The 21,760-nt window shown below is 38.6% G+C and overlaps 1 protein-coding gene across 2 annotated transcripts in view; it reads left to right on the forward strand.

Moving 5' to 3' along the window:
• GPD1L (glycerol-3-phosphate dehydrogenase 1 like) overlaps nucleotides 1–21,551 on the forward strand; it is a 33,380-nt gene extending 11,829 nt beyond the window's left edge. Inside the window, exons 4-8 of one of the 2 annotated variants that reach the window (XM_005278704.5) lie at nucleotides 1,002–1,140; nucleotides 2,320–2,432; nucleotides 13,142–13,375; nucleotides 13,988–14,094; nucleotides 18,431–21,551. In XM_005278704.5, coding sequence (XP_005278761.2) covers nucleotides 1,002–1,140; nucleotides 2,320–2,432; nucleotides 13,142–13,375; nucleotides 13,988–14,094; nucleotides 18,431–18,527 — 690 coding nt within the window. In that variant the 3' untranslated portion in view covers nucleotides 18,528–21,551. The remainder of the gene's footprint in view (nucleotides 1–1,001; nucleotides 1,141–2,319; nucleotides 2,433–13,141; nucleotides 13,376–13,987; nucleotides 14,095–18,430) is intronic. The other variant, XM_042840509.2, reaches the window with a different exon arrangement.
• The last annotated feature ends 209 nt before the right edge of the window (nucleotides 21,552–21,760 follow it).

Below are 21,760 nucleotides of genomic sequence, written 5' to 3' on the forward strand. Positions count from 1 at the left end.
TTAAAAATAAGGCTTTACAAAGAAAATGTTTCTATAACCTCCTAAATATTTATACTTTTGGGAAGGAGGTGGACAGTTTTGAGCCTTGTGCTTCTATAGAGGGGAAAAGCACAGTTAATTCACCACATTTTGGTTCCATGGGAGAAATAGCTTTGGACGAAGGAGGTACTGCAGTTCCTTGAAAAAGGCATAAGCAGTCAGGAGTTCTGGATTCTATTCTCCACTCTGGCACTGATCTACTCAAGGCACTTCAGTCTCTCTCTGCCCCAATTTCTCTATCTCTGGAGAACAGGGATAATGATATTTCAGTAAAGCACTTTGAAATCGATAGATGAAAAATGCTACCTAAGAGTAAAAGTATTATTAGTCAGCTTCTTCCATATCTACAAATGGGCTTTTCACTTTGTAGTAGTGTTCAAGATGACTAGAACTCTGATTGACTAGTAAGCCGTTGCTGTCATTAAACATGAAGCAATTTCTCTATGATATTTCAGTTTGAGTGTTTTCCCCACAAAATATTACATACAAATATTAAAATCCAATCCTATGAGTTTCTGGGCCTCGTTGTTTTCTACTGAAGTCAGTGGGCCAGCTCCTGAACAGGTGGAAATCAGTGTCGCTCCGTTGACTTCAGTAGGGGAACATTCATTTACATCATCTGAGGATCTGTTCCCAGAGGAGATGAACTTGCAGCACCTTACAGGATTGTGCCCTTTATTTAGCACAAAATAAACCCTATTGTCATCATCTAGATATTGGTAGCTAATTCCTAATTTTTAAGTGCAATTTTGTATCAAAGGAAGACATCATAAAAGGTCACAGTAGAGGCAAGGCTGTATAGCCAGATGTGTCTGTGTGGCTTATCTCAGTGGTAGCAAGTCCACTATCTTCTGTCACTAACTGGATAAACTTTATTTTAGCTTCCACCCAGGAAGGATAATTGTGACGCAGTCTATTCTGTCTAATGCCTGTTCAGTAATTCACTTTAATGTTGGCTGCAGGGAATAGATGAAGGCCCAGAGGGACTCAAACTGATTTCTGACATTATTCGAGAGAAAATGGGAATAGACATCAGTGTGCTGATGGGAGCTAACATTGCCAATGAGGTAGCGGCAGAGAAGTTCTGTGAAACCACAATAGGTAACATTCTGTGTAATTAAAATGTTTAAAATATCGATGTCTATGCTCAAAACTCCACATTGAATAATTTGAACATCACCGTTGCCAGCTTTAATCAATCATTATCAGAAGCTGCTAAGTCTTTCATATTTAATTTCTGAACTTCCTACAATGTTTGCACTTCCAAATGTAGCAGTAAGGCATTGGGAGGAGAGATTATGAAATCTCATTAGGATTGTGTCTTCAGAGCCAACTCTTATTTCTTTTACAATGAAATAATTACCAACCCACAAAATAACAATTATACTGTTTAATACTGATAAAGTAGCCATGCCACTGCTGTTCAGAACATTTTGCTACATAAGTTGCTACATAGTCTAATATCAAGTGATTAGATGTTTTTTAGTACAGGTGTTGCAGCTTGTGAAACTCTCTCTTTCCATATTTATAACTTTTTAAGGGTGCTACTGTATCCTTTGTAGGTTTTCATCGTAACTAATTCTTCCAAACTGCGGGTGTTGGCCTTGATCCTGCAATTGGAATTACTAGCACAGATTTCTCTGCACCCATCTAAGGCTGGAGAGATTTCACAAAGTCTCACATGTGCATTCAAATATATACAGCTCTGTGCAATCTGAGGGAGTTAATGTTGTTAGACCATAAATTTTTTTTTTTTTACTTTTGTGTAGTTAGCTTTGTGAGCTTAGTGTAACGTTAACATCTCTTGCATATAATTATTTTAGATGGTTGATTTAATTTAAAATGTTGACAGGCACTTCTTTTTCAGGGCAACATTAGCTTGCTGCGTTAATAAGGTATCTGTGACTTGTTTTACCAGTAGGTATGAACGTGTGCTTAAAGTACTTCATAGAATTGCAGCTGCTGAGGAGATAACTTGGACAGATTTTTTTTTAAAACCAATTTTAATTATTTAAATAATAAGAAAACAAGGGAAATGGATTTAAACAAAAAGGAGGTGGTGGTGAAGTTATATGATTGTTCTTCTGTCTATTCTGAGCTCTTAGACTACTGGTAAATGTCTCCATGTTAAGAACTATCTTGGTTGGAGGGAGGGGAAGTGGGGAAAAACAATCTAACTCCTGCTTTGAAGTATTATGCCTTGCCCTAAAAAGACAGCATAATAAATGAATACATTATTCATTGCTTGCTTTCTCCCTTCCACCTCCCTCCCCCCAACAGGCAGTAAAATCCTGGAGAACGGCCTTCTTTTCAAAGAACTCCTGCAGACGCCAAACTTCCGAATAACTGTAGTAGACGATGCAGATACTGTTGAGCTTTGTGGCGCTCTTAAGGTACAGTTAGCCGTGCTGAATTTTTATGACTGGGGAAGGGAGATGATGGGGGGGGGGGGAGAAGGGGAGAGTATTTATCCCTAAAAGGTTGTCTATCTGTGTGTTTCTTTCTCTAAAATATAAAAAATACATGCTTTAAAACTAAAATAATTGAACACACAACTCTGCAAATACTAGACATAAAACTGAAGAGAGGCATGTGGTTAGTGCATGGAGCTCTGCATCAAGATATCCTGAGTTCTGTTCCTACCTCTGCCACTTACTTGCTCTGTGGCTTCATGCAAGTTATGTTGCATCCAGGGCTGGCGCTTCCACTAGGCGACCCTAGGCAGTCGCCTAGGGCGGCAGGATTTGGGGGGCGGCATTTTGCCATCCTCGGCGGCAATTCGGCGGCGGGGGTCCTTCCGCTCTGCGTCTTTGGGGCGCTTTGGCAGCGGGTCCTTCACTCGCTCTGGGGAGGAGTGCTGCCACCTAGGGCAGCAAAAACCCTGGCACCGCTCCTGGTTGCATCTACACTCCTGAAACGCTTTTAAAATCCATTCCAGCCTCTGGGCAAGGTCTGTGTGTACAGCAGCCCCTATGCAAGGGGAGAAGAATGGGACACTGAAGTTAACCTTTTTTGCACTGGAAACTACATAGTTCCCTTGCTCCCTATCTCATTTGTTTATAGAAGCCGCTTCTACTGGCACGGTTTTACCGACCGTATAGGTGGGGCACAACTCTGCTAAAACAGTTTTTTAAAGACTTATCCCAGACCAGGTGTTTTAGCAAAGTTATGTCCCATCTATACAGTTGGCTCAACTGTGCCAGCTGGAATGGCTTTGAAAAACAGAGAGGCAGAGAGCAGTCTAGTCAGATGCTGCCTGGTTCGGTGTTAACTCGAGATTTACATTCCTCTTCCCTTAAGTAGGTACTGCAGTGAAGCGGTATAAGGGATCCTGGAGAGGAGAGAGAGAATGGCAAGGCCCTGTGCCCAGATACCAAAGTCTGGGTGAACCCTAGACTGGGAATTTCCTTTTTATCCCTGTTTTTGCTTATGGTACCTAGTTCTGGCTTATTCTGATAAAGCCTTGCGCTTGCTGAGAAATCCTGTGAATTGCTATTTTCATCCTATCAGGTTAGAGGTAGTTTCAGAAGCATGGATGGGGCCTTAGTCTCCCTTGTCCAGTTTCACCACAGGAATAAGCTGGTAGGTTGCCATTGACTTTGCTAGAACTTCATCTACATAACACCAATGGTGAATTTGGCCCTCTGAGCCATAGTTTCTCCATCTGCAAATGAGAATAGCAATAAATACATTTCTGGGAAATGGGCAGTAAGTAGTAAAGGGACTCCATGAACATGAAATCACAACAGTTTTAAAAAATGCGTTAAAAGTAACTTCAGGAACTGGAATTGAGTCTGCATTATGCTGCCATTTTCATACTCTTTAAAATGCTTTTTCTCTCCCCTGTTGCTATGTGATGAAAGACCCATGCAAACAATAAGGAAAACAAGTAAACTGACTAAGCACAAAGTGCTGTCAAATGCGCACAGAGTAAACCTAAAAATGGAGAATGTCTTCTAATTCCTTCCAGCTGTAGTAATTTGAGATGATGGTTGCAACTGTAGTAGGTATAAATATTTTTTGGACAAGAAGTGGGACTTTTTTTTTTTCTCATTACCCGTGTGTCCTTCTCAAATAGTGAATGTTGTTGCAGCACTTTGAAGATGTAAAGCACTATATTGTTGTATACAAATCTTGTGCATGTATTCTCCAAACTTGTATTGGATAAGGTTTGTGCAGAATTCCTGAACAGTAAAACAAATATTTTTCTATTCTTTCAAAGAACTACAAAGCTGTTTTTTCTTTTGTTTTTGTAACTGAATTGTACCGATAGGAAGTGAAGTGTAGCTTAAAATGATTCCTATTGATTTTTTTTCTTTTCGGGTTAATTTACAGGAAATTGTTATATATATGTAGTTAATGGCTTGGGCACCTGGCCAGTTATACAATAGTTCGTGTTCTCTAATGTTTGTGACGGGAAGCAATTTCACTGAACACAGTCATGTACTAGTAAAGCTACATTTATGATGCTTCAGAAAATAACTGAAAAGAAAAATAAGACTCTCAAATATAATAAAGTAATATGTAGTGCTAGTCAGCATAAACACTGTAACGATTAGTAAAAGTTACATGAAATACTCTATTTTACTTGAGGGTTCTTTGGTTCCTGGTTCTGTTAGTCAGGTTGAGGTTGTTGTGGGGGAAATCATGGAATCTTAAACTACATTCAGGTAATTTGTAGGAGATGAGGAGCCTGGTTTTCAAATAGCTTTTGCTGTGAATCTGGCATATTTAAATCCTGCTTGAAATTATGTAACTGGCAGGATGCCTGTAATGGACTGGTGAGCTAGGTTCTGATCTCCGTTATGTTAGCGTAATCTGGAGTTATTCCACTGGCTTTACTGCAGTGACTCTGAATTTATACTGATGTTACTGAGATCAGAATCTGGCCTAGTTTATCCATGGCTTTAAGATGTTCTAGTGGTGATATGCAAAGTGACCAGGAAAACACCCCTGCACACAATCCTGTTAGAGTTGCTCAGAAAAAAATTACAGATTTAGATTGTTCGCTTGTTTTGCTTGTTGAAATTTCATTTTGACATTTTCTGACCAGTTCTAATTCCTGTATACTTATGGAAGAAAGAACTCTCTGGGAACACGAAAACTCTTAGAGGCAGAATTAGAGGTGGGACTTAAGCCAGTGAATGTTGGGTTTTGACTTCAGCTCAGAGAGTGAGCTCTAGGTGAAAAGGACCTTGAGATTGGTGTGTCTCAACTCCTGTAGGACTTGGATGTCTGCTGGCTCGTTGCTGGAAGGTCCAAGTTAATATAGACATAAGCATATATCTGTAAGTGTTGAAGAATTTAAGACCGTTTCTCTTCTGAATCTGGATAGCCACTAAGATTACATCTTCATATTTTCTTGATCTGTTCTTTATTATTATTATTTATTAATGTTTGTGAATACTGGTGTGAATGAATTGTAGATGTTGTTACTCATCAGATAAAGTCACTGGTTATGGGTCTAAAAGGCCTAGTCTACTAGCGTCTGATGCTGCTGACGCTTTAAAAGAACATAAAAAGGAATTGATAAAATACTCTGCCCTGAGGAGACAACCCAGTGGATGTTGATCACAGCATATTGCTAATTAAACAAACAAAAACAACTTCCAGATTCACCTGTGAAGAGCTTTTTCAGGAAATCAAAGATTAACTGAAGCTTTTCAAGGAATAATAAATAAAAAACAGAGTGGGTTGTTTAAAACTAATAAAGGGTTCATGCTGGGTTAAAAAACATGGCCCAATCTGGTGTAATTCCCATGTGGTGTAAATCTTCATATTTCAGTTGACATCAGTGGAGCTACACCAAGTGAAAATCTGGCCCCATCTATTTTTAATAAATCAAATAATATATCTAGCGCTTTCATCTGTAGTTTTCAATCTTGCCTATATTATAAAATACATTACATTATTAAAATTGAGAATTTAAAAAAAATGTAATTTACTTGTGCTGTTAAGTTCTGTCCCTCTTGTGAGTGGAAATAGACAAATCATCTTTTACTTTCAGGTTCTCATCTACTAGGCTAACATTTGTATTGCAAACAAAAATGTTTGTGTTTATGAATTTTTTTCTTTTACAAACTCATTGTAATTTTTTTAATTTCATGAAAACCTTTATTTGGGTCAACACTTTTTTTTTTTTTTTTTTTTTTTGGTCTGTCATGCAAAGCACTTTTTTTTTTCTTTCTTTCTTTAAACCTAAGTTTTGTGCCAACCTGACTGTGGGTGTGTAAACACTTCCCTGAGCTGTTCATAATTCAAACATTGCTCTCTTGGGCTAGTGCATTGAGAACCTCAATGTGAAATTGACTAGTCAGTTTACTTCAAGTTTCTAACCTATTTTTCTTGTCTATACTAAGCAAAATGGGGGGAAAACAGATAGTGAAATGTAAACTAGGCTACTTTAAAATAGAGAGAATTTTAAAAAATTTATTAATGGTAATTTAGTAAAAAAAATTCTTGTTTTGTTTTTGAAGATATGATTAACCTGGTCATATCTGTTTTTTAAATAATCATATTTTAGAGTACAAATGTGTGCTAGCTTTTAATATCTGTTCAGGAATTTTCCTGTCTCTTCAATATGATTGGGAATCACATCATGGTAAATTGATGAAAATTGGAGCTATGTAATTTCACTCTTTGAAAAGTGAGGGGGGAAAACTATGTGATCCATGAGGACAACATGCTATACTGTGAGGGTACTGCTGTAAATAAAGAGAGATTCTGACCTTAACTTCTGCAGCAGTGCCTATTTTAATTGTCTGCAGTACCACTGCAAACTGCGGTCTTGAATACAGTAGAAGGCATATATTCCATCCCAATACTTGCTTTTGGAGGAGGAATTAGTAAAATGCAACTACAGTATTTATTTTTGAGTATGTGAGGGGCTTACATGATTCTGGTTTCTGCATCATAGTTTAAACAAAGACATATGAAAACAAGATCTTTATAATATTCCAGCTTTATTTATTGCATAATATACTGGTATACAATAGAAGATTATGATACAGCTGTACCTCTGGACTAGTTTCATTCCTTTCTCCTCCTCCCTCACTCCTCCAAGCAGGGATGATTTCAATATGGATGATTGCCTAAAGATTGAAAGGAACACAGAAAATAAGAGAGTTTTGAACATAGCATTCTTCTGACTGATATTTTTACATTTGAAATTGTTCTGAAGCACATTTAAATGAAGACTAAAAATGGCTATCACAGCTGGGTGATCATGAAAGAACATCTGCTGTATTGCTGTTCAGACACATGTTCTGAATATCTACTTCACTTGCTGTATTTGTTTTCTCTGACAATGGGCTGGAGATATTTGGAAGTATAGAAGATTGAGAGCACTGAAATGGTAACTCACAGAGTGTTTGAAATGTGAGCTGCAGTTCTGTCACTGGATCTGGTGGTATCAGAGGGAGAGCTAGAAATGGCTGTAAACAATAGCTTGCTGGTTTTGTGAACAAGGTATCCACTGGTTTGTTCTGCATCAGTAATTGTTCCTGTTGTGAAATGCACTGAGAATTAGACTCGTAGGTTTTAAGGCCAGAAGGAACCATCGTGGTCATCTGGTATGACCTCCTGCAAATTGCACAGAACCTCACCTACTCCTGAAATAGACCCCTAACCTCTGGCTGAGTTACTGAAATCCTCAAGTCATGGTTTAAAGACTTCAAGTTACAGAGAATTCCCCATTTGCACTAGTTTAAATCTGCAAGTGACCCGTACCCCATGCTGCAGAGGAAGGCAAAAAACAAACAAAAAACAGGCCAGTCTGACCTGAAGGAAAATTCCTTCCCGACCCCATATATCTGTTGTCTCACTCCTTTCTGCAAAATAGTATGTGTAAGCAGAAGGGAGAACAGACTCTAATACTTGTACGAGTATCCTTAGACACCATCTCAGGTTTGCAGCACAGATGAAGGCATGAAATCTTACATGGATTACACTCTGCTTTTCCTTTAACTATTAATTGTGGAGGGACAGTGTGTGGTTTAAAAAGACCTCTGAAACTATATGCATCAGCATGATGAGGGACTCCATAAACTTACTGTCAAAAGCAATGTTGGATTGCAAGTTTTAAATTATTCTTTGTTGGCACTGACCCTCATTTACAAAATGCTCATATGGTCATCAAAGTCTGGAGCTATAGCATACGCAATATGCATAGCCTTTTGATGATGATCAAATTTGCATTTCTGAAGGACTCTGTGATCACACTAAGTTGCTATTGAGAAGATGACTTTCCCACCTGTTCTACAACAGTCCCTAAACTCTGGGTAGGATCAAAACTCAACCATCTTCTTGGGCTTCAACTTTATATTATCGTATTGCTTAGATGTCTGTTAAAGTCCAGTCCTAGCTTAGATCTGCGCTGTCTACCACTTAGATCCTCTCATCTCAGACTCAAGATACCTCTCTCAGGGCAGACTCATTCAGAAGCACTTCCTCCTCTTTTTTTTTTTTTTTTTTTTTTTTTAATTCACTCCAGTTGCTTGGCCCTCCTTGCTTACTTGAGATAGCTGGCAGATAATGGTATTCAAAGTTAAGTTGTTGGCTCCTGTGTGCTGAGGTGCCACCATGGAGTGAGACCCAGAGTCACCTACAGGTGACCTATTTTAGTGTTTGTTTAAAAAAAAACCTTTTCAGTAGTGTTATTTAATGTATTCATTTTAGCTTGGCTAGCTTGGGGCATCGAGTTGCTCTTATTTTCAAGTCATCATTAAGACAACATTTTTAAACCATGAACCTGCAAAATAGAATTGCTCTCACTTTGACTCCAAAACTCCACAGCTGTGTACACAAACAGGTATTTGCATAGGTAAATTGAGTATTTGAGCTTGCAAACAGATAGGCACATTTCTATTGTGCATAAATATGAGTTCCTGCAAATGTAATGGATATGCATGCAACTGAAAATATAGGGGCTTTAGTGATAATAGAGGTCAGGATATCTGTGCTGCTGCATATTAACATCATGTATATTAAATCTTATAGGCAGCAGATGGTACTGGAGCTTGCATCTGTCAAATAATTTAATGGAACCTTGTCAACAGGGAAAAAAGAGTTTTTATTGATGGCAGCAAAAGGCAAAGGAGCATCTTAACTATCAGAGTAGGGACCACTAGAGTGTATGTTAACATTGCTGTTACAAATTAAGGAGTGAGAGTGTGGCCTAGTAGACAGAGCATTGGACTTGGACTCAGAGGACCTGGACTCTGTTCCCGGTGCTGCTACTGGGTCTAGTGGGTGGGCTTGAGAAAGTCAATTCACCTTTGCATGCCTCAGTTTCCCCCATTTGTAAAATGATGATGATACTGACCTCCTTTTGTAAAGTGCTTTGAGATCTACTGATGAAAAGCACCATGTACTAGGTGGTGGTGGTGGTATTATTATTATTTATTTATTTATTTGTCTTCAAAATAAGACTCTCTTGTCTTGCACAGATCTTCATTAAACTGATCTTCTAATGGTCTCCAACCTTTTAAGCTAGAACAGAGGTTCTCCAATTGTGATTGGTGGAGCACCTGGCTGCTCTTGGTGAGAGTTTCTCCTTCATATATCCAGCAACTAAGTTTTATATTAAAACTGAAAGTGCATAGTGCTTCCCAATATCGCTTGCTGGAATTGCCATATAGGCGTTCTGCAATAGGAAAGGAGGTGTCTACAAGACACTCTGTGGACCGTGTTTCAGTACACTAAGAAAAATTTGAGAGCTCCTGAGCTAGAAGTTGGCCCCAGTAGCACCTTTGCCCAAACCACATAGAATATCACAAAAAAACAAATATTTTCATGCATGCTTTTAAACTTCCTAACTTAAAGTCATGAACAAGCTTTCTTCGTACACGTCTATTCTTCACTGAGGACTGTAAAAGAAACCAAGCTTGATATTTCTGCCTAAGGTCCTGCCCCCAACCTTTCTTATTCATCACCCATCTGCATTCAAGACAGGCTGTTTTTCCTTTCGCTTGCATGCTGCCTGGGTGCTAGCAGCAGGATAAATGAGAGCTCAGGAGAGAGAGTTTTCCTGCTCCCAGCTCCTGTACCCAGCACCAAGGTGTAATCCCTGGCAGCCAGTAGGACTAGTTGCAGGGGAAGTCCTGCTTAGCCCCGTAGCCTTGGGGTGGAGCTGTGACGTTGCAGTCTATATGGTTTTATAAAAATATGATAAGTGAATATAATGTAACTGGGATATGCTTCATGCAAAAGGTCTCTTGTAAGGTATCATTACAAAGCTTATAATCTACTGAGTGTGATCATCCTATTTGTATAAATGTACCACTCTTGTATCTAAAACTAGAAATACAAAATATAACTCTGAGGGCCTATTGTAATTATGCAGAGTGTGGGCCATTAATGGTGGTTTGGAATCTTGATGACTCCCATTAACCAGGACCATTGTCTGCAGATGGCTGTGTTTTACGTGTGACTCTTCCTGTATATATGTGTGCTGGCAAGCTGGTAATGAAGTCTTGCAGTGACATGTGATCATGTCACCTGAACTGGAATCCATCTTTAACCTGGTGCTTTTCCAGTGGAGGGGGGGGGGGGGGTGGAAACCCAGAGGGACCAACGGTTCCCGCCTTATGTGAAAGACATATAAAGGAGTGGAACAGAACAGAGGGGAGAGAAGAGCCATCACGAAGAATCCCCTAGCTACCACTTAAGCTGGAACAAGAGCTGTACTGGAGAAAGAATTGTGCCCAGGCCTGGAAGGTGTCCAGTCTGAGGAAAAAACTTACCGAAACATCTCTGAGGGTGAGATTATCTGTATTCAGTTTGATTAGACATAGATTTGCGCATTTTATTTTATTTTGCTTGGTGACTTTGTTCTGTCTGTTACTACTTGGAACCACTTAAATCCTACTTTCTGTATTTAATAAAATCACTTTTACTTATTAATTAAGAGTATGTATTAATACCTGGGGGAGCAAACAACTGTGCATATTTTTCTATCAGTGTTATAGAGGGTGAACAATTTGAGTTTACCCTGTATAAGCTTTTTGCAGGGTAAAACGGATTTATTTGGATTTAGACCCCATTGGGAGTTGGGCATCTGAGTGCTAAAGACAAGCACACTTCTGTGAGCTGTTTTCAGGTAAACCTGCAGCTTTGGGGCAAGTAATTCAGACCCTGGGTCTGTGTCGGAGCAGACGGGAGTGTCTGGCTCAGCAAGACAGGGTGCTGGAGTCCTGAACTTGCAGGGAAAACAGGAATAGAAGTAGTCTTGGCACGTTGGGTGACAACTCCCAAGGGGATTTCTGTGATCCAACCTGTCACAGGAGCATTCTTAGTTAGTTGGTGGAGGTAGTGCATGTACAGTCCAGTTGGCACATAAGATCTGTGAGAGGAGGGAGAATGTTCAGTTCTGAGGGACTCTTCAATGAATTTAGTGGCTGAACTCTTTTAAATCTATACCGAGCACGTGTGAACTGAGATTTTTCAGACGCTTATAACTTTGCCAAGTTTAAGCAAATTTTCATAGGGACAGCACAAGGCACAGCCCTGGCACCAAGACAAACTCCCTGCCAATTTGCAGGCCCCTGTTCCAAAGCATTAGTTTCTGAACGAAACAGCTGTGGGTTTTTTTAAATATATGCAAAACAATGTATTTTTTCCCCTAACCTTATTCTGAGAAACGGCTGAAGCATTCAGCTGATGCTTCCCCAAAAATTGAGCCTAGGGCAGACACTTGACATGGAAAATTACAGCCCAGATGGTTCGTTTGAAGTTATAACTGGAAAAAGAGAATAATCAAACATGTTAGGCAAATTTAACTATAGGCTTTGCTACCTGCGCTACCTATAATATGACAATTCTCTCTCAATAGATATATCTCCTTTCATTAAGGAGAGGTCAGAGGAAAGTGGAAATACATAGTGCGGCATGTGAATTCATAAAGTCGCTGTATGAGGCTATGATATCCTAGGTGTACCTATGTTATGAGGCTGTGTGTGTCAATCACTTCTTCATTACTTGCAGGCTACCTGTCAGAATGTGCAATGGCAACATTGTAAAAAAGGTCTAACAAGCTGATGCTTTCAGAATTAAAACACCCACACTGTTTTCCCTGTTCAAGGCCTGCTTAAAGCACTACTACTAGCTCTTCTATTCCCTCTGACAAACAAATAATGAAAGACAAAAGCAAACAATTTAAGCACTCTGGGTCAAATTGTGGGTTACTGGGCTGAGCAGCTTTGAAGTAGAGAGAGTAAACAAAGTCAAAACAGCAGAAATTGGAGGCTCACTTTTGCCATTCATTGACATACAGTCTGAAAAATATTGAGTGTCCAGCAGACAAGTGGTTGGCACCTAAAGGGAAGTTTCATGCTATATCTGGATCATACTGCTCAAAAACTGCAGGGTGAATATCATGGAGAAACACCATAAAGCGATACTGGTTCCTTCTGCATTAAGCTCTGCTGTGGTGTCTCCAAAGAAGACAGTAGTGTCAGACGTGACCAGTACACCTGGGAAATGTATTCATCTCACACGTCCCCCGAAAATGTCTCTAGTTTGGTCAGAACAGCAGCCTGTGCTAGTATCAGCGAGCAGGGATGTAAAAGGTGACAGAAAGAGGGACAGGTTCTGGCAATGCAACGTGGTTACAGCTTCCCCTTCTGGGGAGGTGAAAGGGCTCAGCGCTGTTCAAAAAGCAGGTAGAATTAGCCAGTCAGCAGCTTGGAATTTCCTAATGGAGAAAAGGATGTAACAGCTGCCAGTGAAATATCAGCAGAGTCCAGGAGCACAAACACCATCTCCCCCGCATGGGGTGATCACACACACGCACGCTAGGGCACAATGATGGCTCTAGCTGTGTAGGTTATAGACCCCCATTTTGACTGGTGTAAAAGGGTGTGTTCAAAACCTCCCTGCACTAGCTTGGCTGAATTTGGCTCCTTGGTTTTTTGACTTCCCTTATAGTATTTTCAACTTTAATGTATTCGTGTTAGCTTTTGTACTTAATCCAGCCATCTATCTCACACAAGCGAGCAGGTATTTGTATATGTAATTCTTACCAGAACACTTGCACTCTCTTCCTTTGTGACTTCAGAGGTTCTCTAAGCTGATTTGCTTCCCACTGTTTTTCTCCTTTCATTAGAACATCGTGGCAGTGGGAGCTGGGTTTTGTGATGGCCTTCACTGTGGTGATAATACCAAAGCTGCTGTTATTCGACTTGGCCTAATGGAGATGATTGCATTTGCAAAAATCTTTTGCAAGGGACAGGTGTCTATTGCCACTTTCCTGGAGAGTTGTGGAGTCGCTGATCTGATCACAACGTGTTATGGTGGCCGCAATCGAAGGGTGGCTGAAGCATTTGTTAAAACTGGGAAGGTATTGTACCAAGGCCTGTCTTCCTCTCTGTGTGATGGCTAGCATTGCAGAAATCTATGTCATAGGAGCACTAGGTTTAGTGCTGACTTGTTAATATAATACTGTAGTTATACTAGTCACATTGTAATCCATTAACATAGTCTTGTCTCTCCTTTTGTCCTTTAGTATGTTACCATAGAGACAATGTTGCAAAGCTAGAATGAATGAGGCAGTTCCAAAGAGAAGGAGAACTGGAGGTAGGGAGTAGGGGAAAGAGGAAGTTTACACACAAGCATGTAGGTAAATACTGTTATGAAAACCGTAGGCTGCTTTTGGAGGAAGTGTTAGGATCCTGCAATAACACTAGCCAGCTTCTCCCATCAAGTCTTCACGCATCTTAACACTCATGTTGAGTGACTGTTCATTTAAGATTTCAGTTCTACCACCATCAGCTGGGCAAACTTTGGGAGCTGTCTCCCCATGCTGAAGCAGTGGGGTCATGCAGCAGAGGAGAAGACCCTTATCAGGGTTTAATAACCTTCTTATTCAAAATGGTTTCTTAGGTTGGTAAAAAACCTTGTTATGATTAACCTATTTTTTTAATTATTATTATTTTTTTTAAATACTATTAAGTCCATTGAAGAACTGGAGCAAGAAATGCTAAATGGTCAGAAATTGCAGGGACCACAGACTTCGGCAGAAGTATATCGTATCCTGAAGCAGAAAGGAATGGTGGATAAGTAAGTAAGAGGATATGGAGCATTTCTTTTGTTTTGTTTTCCCCTCCATTTTTTAACACTTAGCTTTTTGATCATGATGACTGTTTCCTGAACATAAAAGCAAAAAGGTAAAATGCTGACGAAGTGACTTAAACCCCAACAAAATGCATACATTTTAAAACAGCTAGATTAACGTGACTTTAATATCTATACTAGACCTAATGGAGTGGGAGCCTATATTTAAACACTGAATGCTATGCAATTTAATCCTCCATTTACTCAGAGATATCTTGGTGATCCCTTTTGCTCTAGGCAGGAATAAGGTAATGTAGGAGAGATGAGGTACCCTCGGTTTTAACTTGGAATGTCCTAATCATATGGTTGTGCACCCATGGAAATTCCCATGCAGATAGAAATTCTACTTCCTTACTGCACAGATCTCAGGGATGCCCCTTGCCTCAGCTCTGCTGCCTTTTCCTACTGGCTCTTGTCTACCTCTGAACAGCATGACTCTTGCAGGAGCCTTGTTTCCATTCCCTTCCCCTCCCATCGGCTTCCCCTGGATTGTCCTCCTTATACACACTCCAGGGTTGGGTTATGCAATGTGGACCAGAAAGCAGCATAACTTAATAGAGCCAAAAGCAGTGGTTGGTTGGGTTGGTTTTTTTGTTTGTTTTTTGTTTTTTTTAGGGGGGGGGGGGGAGTTCCAGGGGGGAGTTGGAGTTCCCATGAATGGGCTTCCATGGAGTCAGAAGTTGGTGGAAGACTATGCCACGGAGGCAGAATGTGGATGGCAGCATCGGGCCATGAGTGCAAGTATCTGAGGGGATATGGCCTAGGAAGCATAGTGGCATGTTTGATTTGTCTTTGCCTAGTTTTGACTTTCTTTTACTTTTTTCCCAGAATAATCTTGAGTTTCTCATAAGGGAAGTATTTAGTTTTTTGACAAATTTTGTAGCCATTCCAGATGACTTGCCTAGAATAATTGTCCTGGTGACTATTGTTCTATTAATTGCTGCTGGTTATAATTCAGAAATTAAGATTTGTGGCTACTACCAGAGTAAAAATAAAGACAAAATTAGTATCTTTTTGAAATTGGCAGGGCGGGATGGGTGGGAGGGATACTTCTGAACTCAGGGCCTGATCCTGTGAGGTGCTCCGCATCTTTCATGGTCTTGCTAAGTGCCCTCACCTCCCACCAACTTCACTAGGAGTTGATGGTGTTCAGCACCTTGCAGGGTCGGGCCATGAGAGAAAAGCTGCATCGGTTTAACAATGCTTGGTCCAGGTTATAGTCTCTGGAATGTACTGTAAGTATATCCTGTTGACCTTAGTCAATCAACCATGCTATGTTTCTGCATCGGCTGTTTGGCCATTGATTTGTACAGCTTAATAGCGCTTATTCCAAATCACTTAGATGAAACTGCATACAAAAATTGTAAGATATGTCTAAAGGATGGCAGCTCAGTGCTTATACACCTTGACAAATCAAAAAGGAAAATACAGCATCTAGTATATTGGTTTTTGGTGTTTGCTAGCCGACAGAGGAACTGAAAACTTCTGAGGCAAAATTCCACCATTTAATCCATATTCACAACTACCCCAATAGCCTGCCTGCAAAACTGGTTGGTGTACTTCTGGAGCAATGTTAGGGACTCAGTTTCAGGTTCTTTTCAGTATGTGATGCATTAGTTCTCACTGGTAAGTTATTGGAATGCAATGAAGAGTGAACTCCCTGATGCAAAAGGGAAATACCTTATCTGCATAAGATTATAACTCTCACAGCAAAACTAATAAACAAGGGAATTGTTTGTCAAGCCTGATGTATCTTCTTGTTAGTTTCATATATAACTTAAACATATAAACAGGCATTTACTTAAGGTCTATGTTAACTCACAATATTGCAGAACTGTAAATAAACAATAAACTAAAATATAAAGCTGAGCTTCTTAATAAACCCTGTAAACAGAGAGACGACCCAGTAGCTTTCTTGCTGGTAAAATGTGTTGCTTATCTCCAAGGAAAGGGAGCCTTGTTATTAAAATTCTGTTTAACTGACCAGCTGTATATAATGGCTGCTTTCATCTCATAGAAGGGTCAGAAGCATGGATGTTAGCTTTGATATTGTGGTTCTTTCCTTTGTAACACCTAGTTTGTGGTAAACTAGAATCCTGTAACTTAGTATTTCCTGATACAAAACAAAGCAGGTTATCCTGATGGCATTTATTCAAGAGATTCTGCATGTGCCTGATTCCTAAAGCCATATGTGGTCTGTGTTTAGTAAAACTTAGAATGTGTTTTCTTCATCTCTTCCTTTTTTGGATGAGGCAAAATCACAAAAATGAACAGTTTCATTTGTTGATTGGCAGTCCCTTCTAAAAATTATTTTTGGCAGTTTTTAAAGTACAATTTTTTTCATGCACCATCCGCTTTTCAATGTTTTAGTACTTGCTCTAAAAATAAGGCACATAAGTCCTATCTCTGCAATATATGCACAATTAAGCTGGTTGGGGGAAGAAAGCTGTTTAGAACAATTGCTTTCAATACTTACTATTTGTAATGCTCTCTTAGACATCTTCAAATAACTTTATTTTTTTATTTTTCTGCTTTTCCATTTGGCAAGCACAGAGCTGAACGCAGCAGTTTTTTTTAATCTAGATGACCCGAAGTAGGCTATTGTTTACTTCTCTGCTTTTGTCCTTATCCTAAAGTGTAATTTTAAAAACTCATGCAAATTTTGGCTGGATGCATTCTTGGACACCCTGTGTGTAAAATAGTCAGTATTTTTGGATTGTGTCAGTTAGTGAAGTTATTTCCAGCTTGCTACTACACAGACCCCCTTCTCATTCCCACGATTGCACCTATTGGATGCTGAATGATCCTTTTTTAAGGGCATTGGCTTTTTAATCTAGCCTTCAAACATTTGCTTAAAAACTGTGTAGTACACTCTGTTGCTTTTAATATTTTAAAATGTAGGGTTGAAAGGCTAGTAAGGGTAGAATTTAGGCCCCAATCCTGCAAACTTCTGTGCAGATGCATAGATCTTTATGTCATATGGAGGCACGTAGAAGTCAGTGATACTCAACAGAGTTGCACTTAGCAGAATCAGCATGTATATTTACCATGTAAGTTGGCTATAAAACTCTTTATCTGAAAGGTAGTTGCAGAACTAACCCCTTTAATGTTCCCAGATGCACATTTCATATGTAGTATACATGCTGTTCCTGCCTGTAGTATTGTCGTCACCATTAGCTTAAGCATTGTCATTTTTTCACTAAAGTGCTTCTGAATTGTGCTCACAGAAATATTCTCTGTGATGGAGAGCAATAAGTTGGTATTAAAATGTTGTTTGAAACAATGGTCCCATCTTAAATCAAGTAACTTCTCTGAACATCCTGATAACTAGCAATGCAATACCTGTGCCCATTTGAAGCATACTTTTGCTTCATGCAAATACAATATGTCTTGTTCCCGTCTCTAGTAATGGTCACACATAAAAGGACATTGTGAGGTCAATTTTAGGCTTAAAATATAAGATTTTATATTTAAAAACAAAAATCCCCTAAGGCCAACAGAAATTTTTTTTTTAATTCCTACAAAAAGTTTTGCATTGATTTTAAATGTTGCGTTTTGGTGCTTGCAGCTTAAACACTGCAGCCTTTGTTTGAGATCTAGAAAGTGAAATTGACTAGGTCTGTTTTCATTGTCCACACTGAATATAAAAATAAATACATTTAGATTTTTAAAAATTCTTTGTTTTAATAGTCTTTTAATGTCAGTGAAACACACATGGAAGCTTTATTTTTGAAAATATGACCAACTTAAAAATAAATTAAATAAAAAGTCAGCCTCCTATTTATTTTAAGGATCCTAAAACCCATACTTAACTTTACACTCTTACATTTGAAAATTTTGGTCCATGATTTTTATGTGATGGGATCTCTTAAAAATGGTGATAGCCTAATTTTTTTTTATTTTTTTTTTTTACATTTGATCATTATTCAGAAAGGTTGATGATCTTTTCTGTTTGTAGCTGAGCATGTGATAAGATGATTGCAAAAAAGATAGTGGCAAGCATTTGTTTTAATTTGTGAAATAAGTGAACTGCCAAGGTATGCATAACAATGTTGCAGGATCCAGTATGGTTTGATAATGATCAGGCTTTTGAGGGCCTGACATATTTCAGAAATGTATGTAGGTATTGTATATATTCTGCACTCATCACCATAGCATGAGTGCCTTGTAAATTCTAAAAGAAACACACAGATTCTCAGGTGCTCTCTTCTCTACCTAACAAGACATTATAGAGTAATTTGATGTTGCTTTTTACTTTTTTCTTTGTTCTTTTCTTTGCTAGGTTTCCACTGTTCACTGCCGTATATCAAATCTGCTATGAAGGGAAACCTGTCCAAGAGATGATATCCTGTCTTCAGAGTCATCCAGAGCATATGTAAAATGAATTGTGCAATTATACTAATACAGCTTCCGCCTTTCAAATTCATATTTGGATTCAAGTGGATGTAAACATTAGGCAACCATATGAATGTATATGAATTTCTGTAGTTTTTTTGACACAATTTAAAATTGTAATGTAGTGTCGGATTGGTGGCTGTCATTTTACTGGCTAAAAAGCAGATGTTTTAAGATCTACAATGAAAAACTTGCTCTCTCTCTCTCTCTCGCTCTCTCTCTCTCTCTCGCTCTCTCTCTCTCTCTCTCTATATATATATATATAGAGAGAGAGAGAGTGCAAGTTTTTCATATATATATGTCTTGTACTATAGAAACACAAATAGATGCATACATATTATATAGATATATAATATGTATGCATCTATATAATATGTATGCATCTATTTGTGTTTCTATAGTACAAGACATAAACAACATTTAGTAATCTTTCATTCTGAAATTCCTCTCTCATTAAAGACCCAATCCAGTGCACACTAGAAACAATGGAAGGAATCCCGCTGGCTTCAATGGGAATTGGATTGGGCCCTGATAGCCCCAATAGCACTAGCTATGTCTACAAACACTTGATTTTACTTGGTGTGTATTACAAAGACTTTTTACATGTTTGCATGCTTTTTCGTGATAGTTACTTTAAGCAATATTAATGAAAAGCTAGTTGTAGCAGTTATTCAAGGAGGGAGTAAGGGAATGGCATTTTAAGTAACTACATTTAACAATATCATATGATTTTTAGACAGTCTCAAAATATTGGACTAGTTCAAATCAATTTTTAAAGGGTATTTAATCTTTTAAGTGTAACATATTTTAAAAGGGTACATTACCTCCCCCTCCGTTTTTATCGCTTTCAGTTTTGTATTTCTGCGTTTCTCTCTTTCTCTTGCTGTTCTCGAATTCTATTAGGAAGGACAAGCAGGAGGGTTTTACCAGCACAGACTCTAGCATACGGACCCTATGGTTCATCCAGGTGCTGTGTTATTCCATTTATTTTATTTTAGGCCCATTTTTGTGGCAGCCACTGCCCAAAACTGTCACGCTCTTCTAGCTTAACCTTCAGCTGCATACCACACATTGGGGGAATTCCCAGTACTTCAAGTTTGTGTTGTCTGTTGTCAAATGAATTGTACTCCATGCATTCATTTCAGTGCCTACCAGTGCCTGATGTGTCAACTGGTCTCTATTGACTCAATCCAACTTCTACTGAAGTAAATGAAAAAGTTCCCATTCTTTAATTTGAAAGACTTCTGTGGGGATTGGATCAAGCCCTTTCTGACCAATCTGCCTGAAAGCTTCTCCGAGTCCATGCTGCCTCTCTCTGCTCCCCTTAAGGAAGGAGGGACTGAGAAAGGTTATGGAGGAGGTTAATTTGAGTGCTTCTATTGCACAACTGTTGGGGTACAGCTGGAATATCCCTTTTAGGAACATTTTGAGGAGAGATGGGGGGGATGGCTGGATCTTTCTGGCTCATGATTTTATTTTATTTAAAAGAAAAAAATAAATCAAGCCTTGAGGAACAGGCATATGTCTGGGCACATGAAGGGACAACCCATAGTTGAGACCTGGGGAATAAGGTTTGTCTAGAGACTGATAGAGGTCAGCACGGAGCTAATAAGAGAAGTCTCTTGCTATTTGGAATACATATTCCTAATCCCGGAGCAAGATAGGGATTGATTACTACTTGCTGTTACCAGCTGTGTTGTTTACAGGCCAAGAGCTTTGAGCATGAAGCCTTTATGAAGCTTTACGATGTCAAGGTATAGGCCTAGGAGTAGCAGTCACCCTTGCTTAAAGTGCATTATACAGCTTTGGATATTTTTTACTCTGAAATAAGAAAGAGCAGTAAGGCAGCTTCATGTAAACAGAAAAATATTTCGGAACAGGGGCTGGTATTTTTCATTTGCCAAACCAACCATTATGTTTTAAATTATTTTTAGAAGATCATGTGAACGTCTACAAATATGCAGGGCTATAAAATATCATTTTATTGGGGATGTTTTGTCTTATTTTTCTGAACATGGTGCTGAGTAATGAAAAGGGTCAGGAGTTAGTTTGAAATGTATGAGGCAGTGGGATTTTGAGAATTAAAATCTCTGATAGAACTGGTCTGTGAGAAATTATTTGTGCTCAGACCATTTAAAGGCTATTTTAGTAGTTGGAAACATTGATATATTAACGCACATATGAAGCATACACTCCCCATTACAGCATAACTCGCAATGGGTTTGTTTATGTTAAATTATACTTTTAAAAAAACACCAAATTGGGTGGATTTGCCTTTGTATTTTATTTTTATTCTATAGTATGTAGAATAATACAATTTTGTAAGATCCACAAAGGGCTATATAAGCTAAAAGTGGTGAATTATATGTACTGTAGCATGGTTTTTTTATTATTTGTTTATTCTCATGCTCTTTCCTCCACATAAGGAGTTGAACATTTTTAGATCTCCTTTTTTATGTAAACCCCGTCAGTGACCGAGCCAGAGGGAGGTTTGTTTATTGAATCATTTTCTCAAATCTACAATCCACTCACTTTCTCCCTCCCCCTCCCCAATAAAATGCAAAACTTCTGTAATTAAGGAATTTATCTTGTTTTCATTTCTGTAGATATTTATTATTCCACCATTTCTACTTTTGTTGTTGTTGTTGTTGCTTGAGAACTTTTGGCTTGGCATTATTTTTTTCATTAATATTTACTACTAATTATGATATTGTGATATAAATATCAGCACTAAAGGATAAGGGCACAGTCCTGTGAACACACTTTCACTTGCTACTGGGTGTAGTCCCATTGAAGAGACTCTGCCCAATAATAAGGTGGTTTTTTTTCAGGATCAGGTCCTAAATTTTTATCTTTCTTGACTAATTTATAAACAAAAATCACTAAGGGAACTGCATTCAGTTTTCTAATAGTACCTAACTAGCCCATTACACATCTACTGTATTGTTTAAGGATTGAAAATGGATACCCCTTTGAAAGCTTAGTACAATAAATATTTTGTCTTGAAATCACTTGTTTTTAATGTTCATTTTTTATCACCAGGCTTTCGTTCTCTTGTTGGCACCAAAGATGTAATCAGGATAGATATCTGAGCCTGCCGTACAAGGGGCTAGAGTAGTTTACTAATTGTCATATAAGCATCAGTGTTTTCATTTCATTCATCAAAAGGTAATAACAAAATGTTTTTTAAGTACATCAGAAGCTGGAAGCCTGCTAA

Source organism: Chrysemys picta, chromosome 2 (genome assembly GCF_011386835.1).
Source record: "Chrysemys picta bellii isolate R12L10 chromosome 2, ASM1138683v2, whole genome shotgun sequence".
NCBI lineage: Eukaryota > Metazoa > Chordata > Testudines > Emydidae > Chrysemys > Chrysemys picta.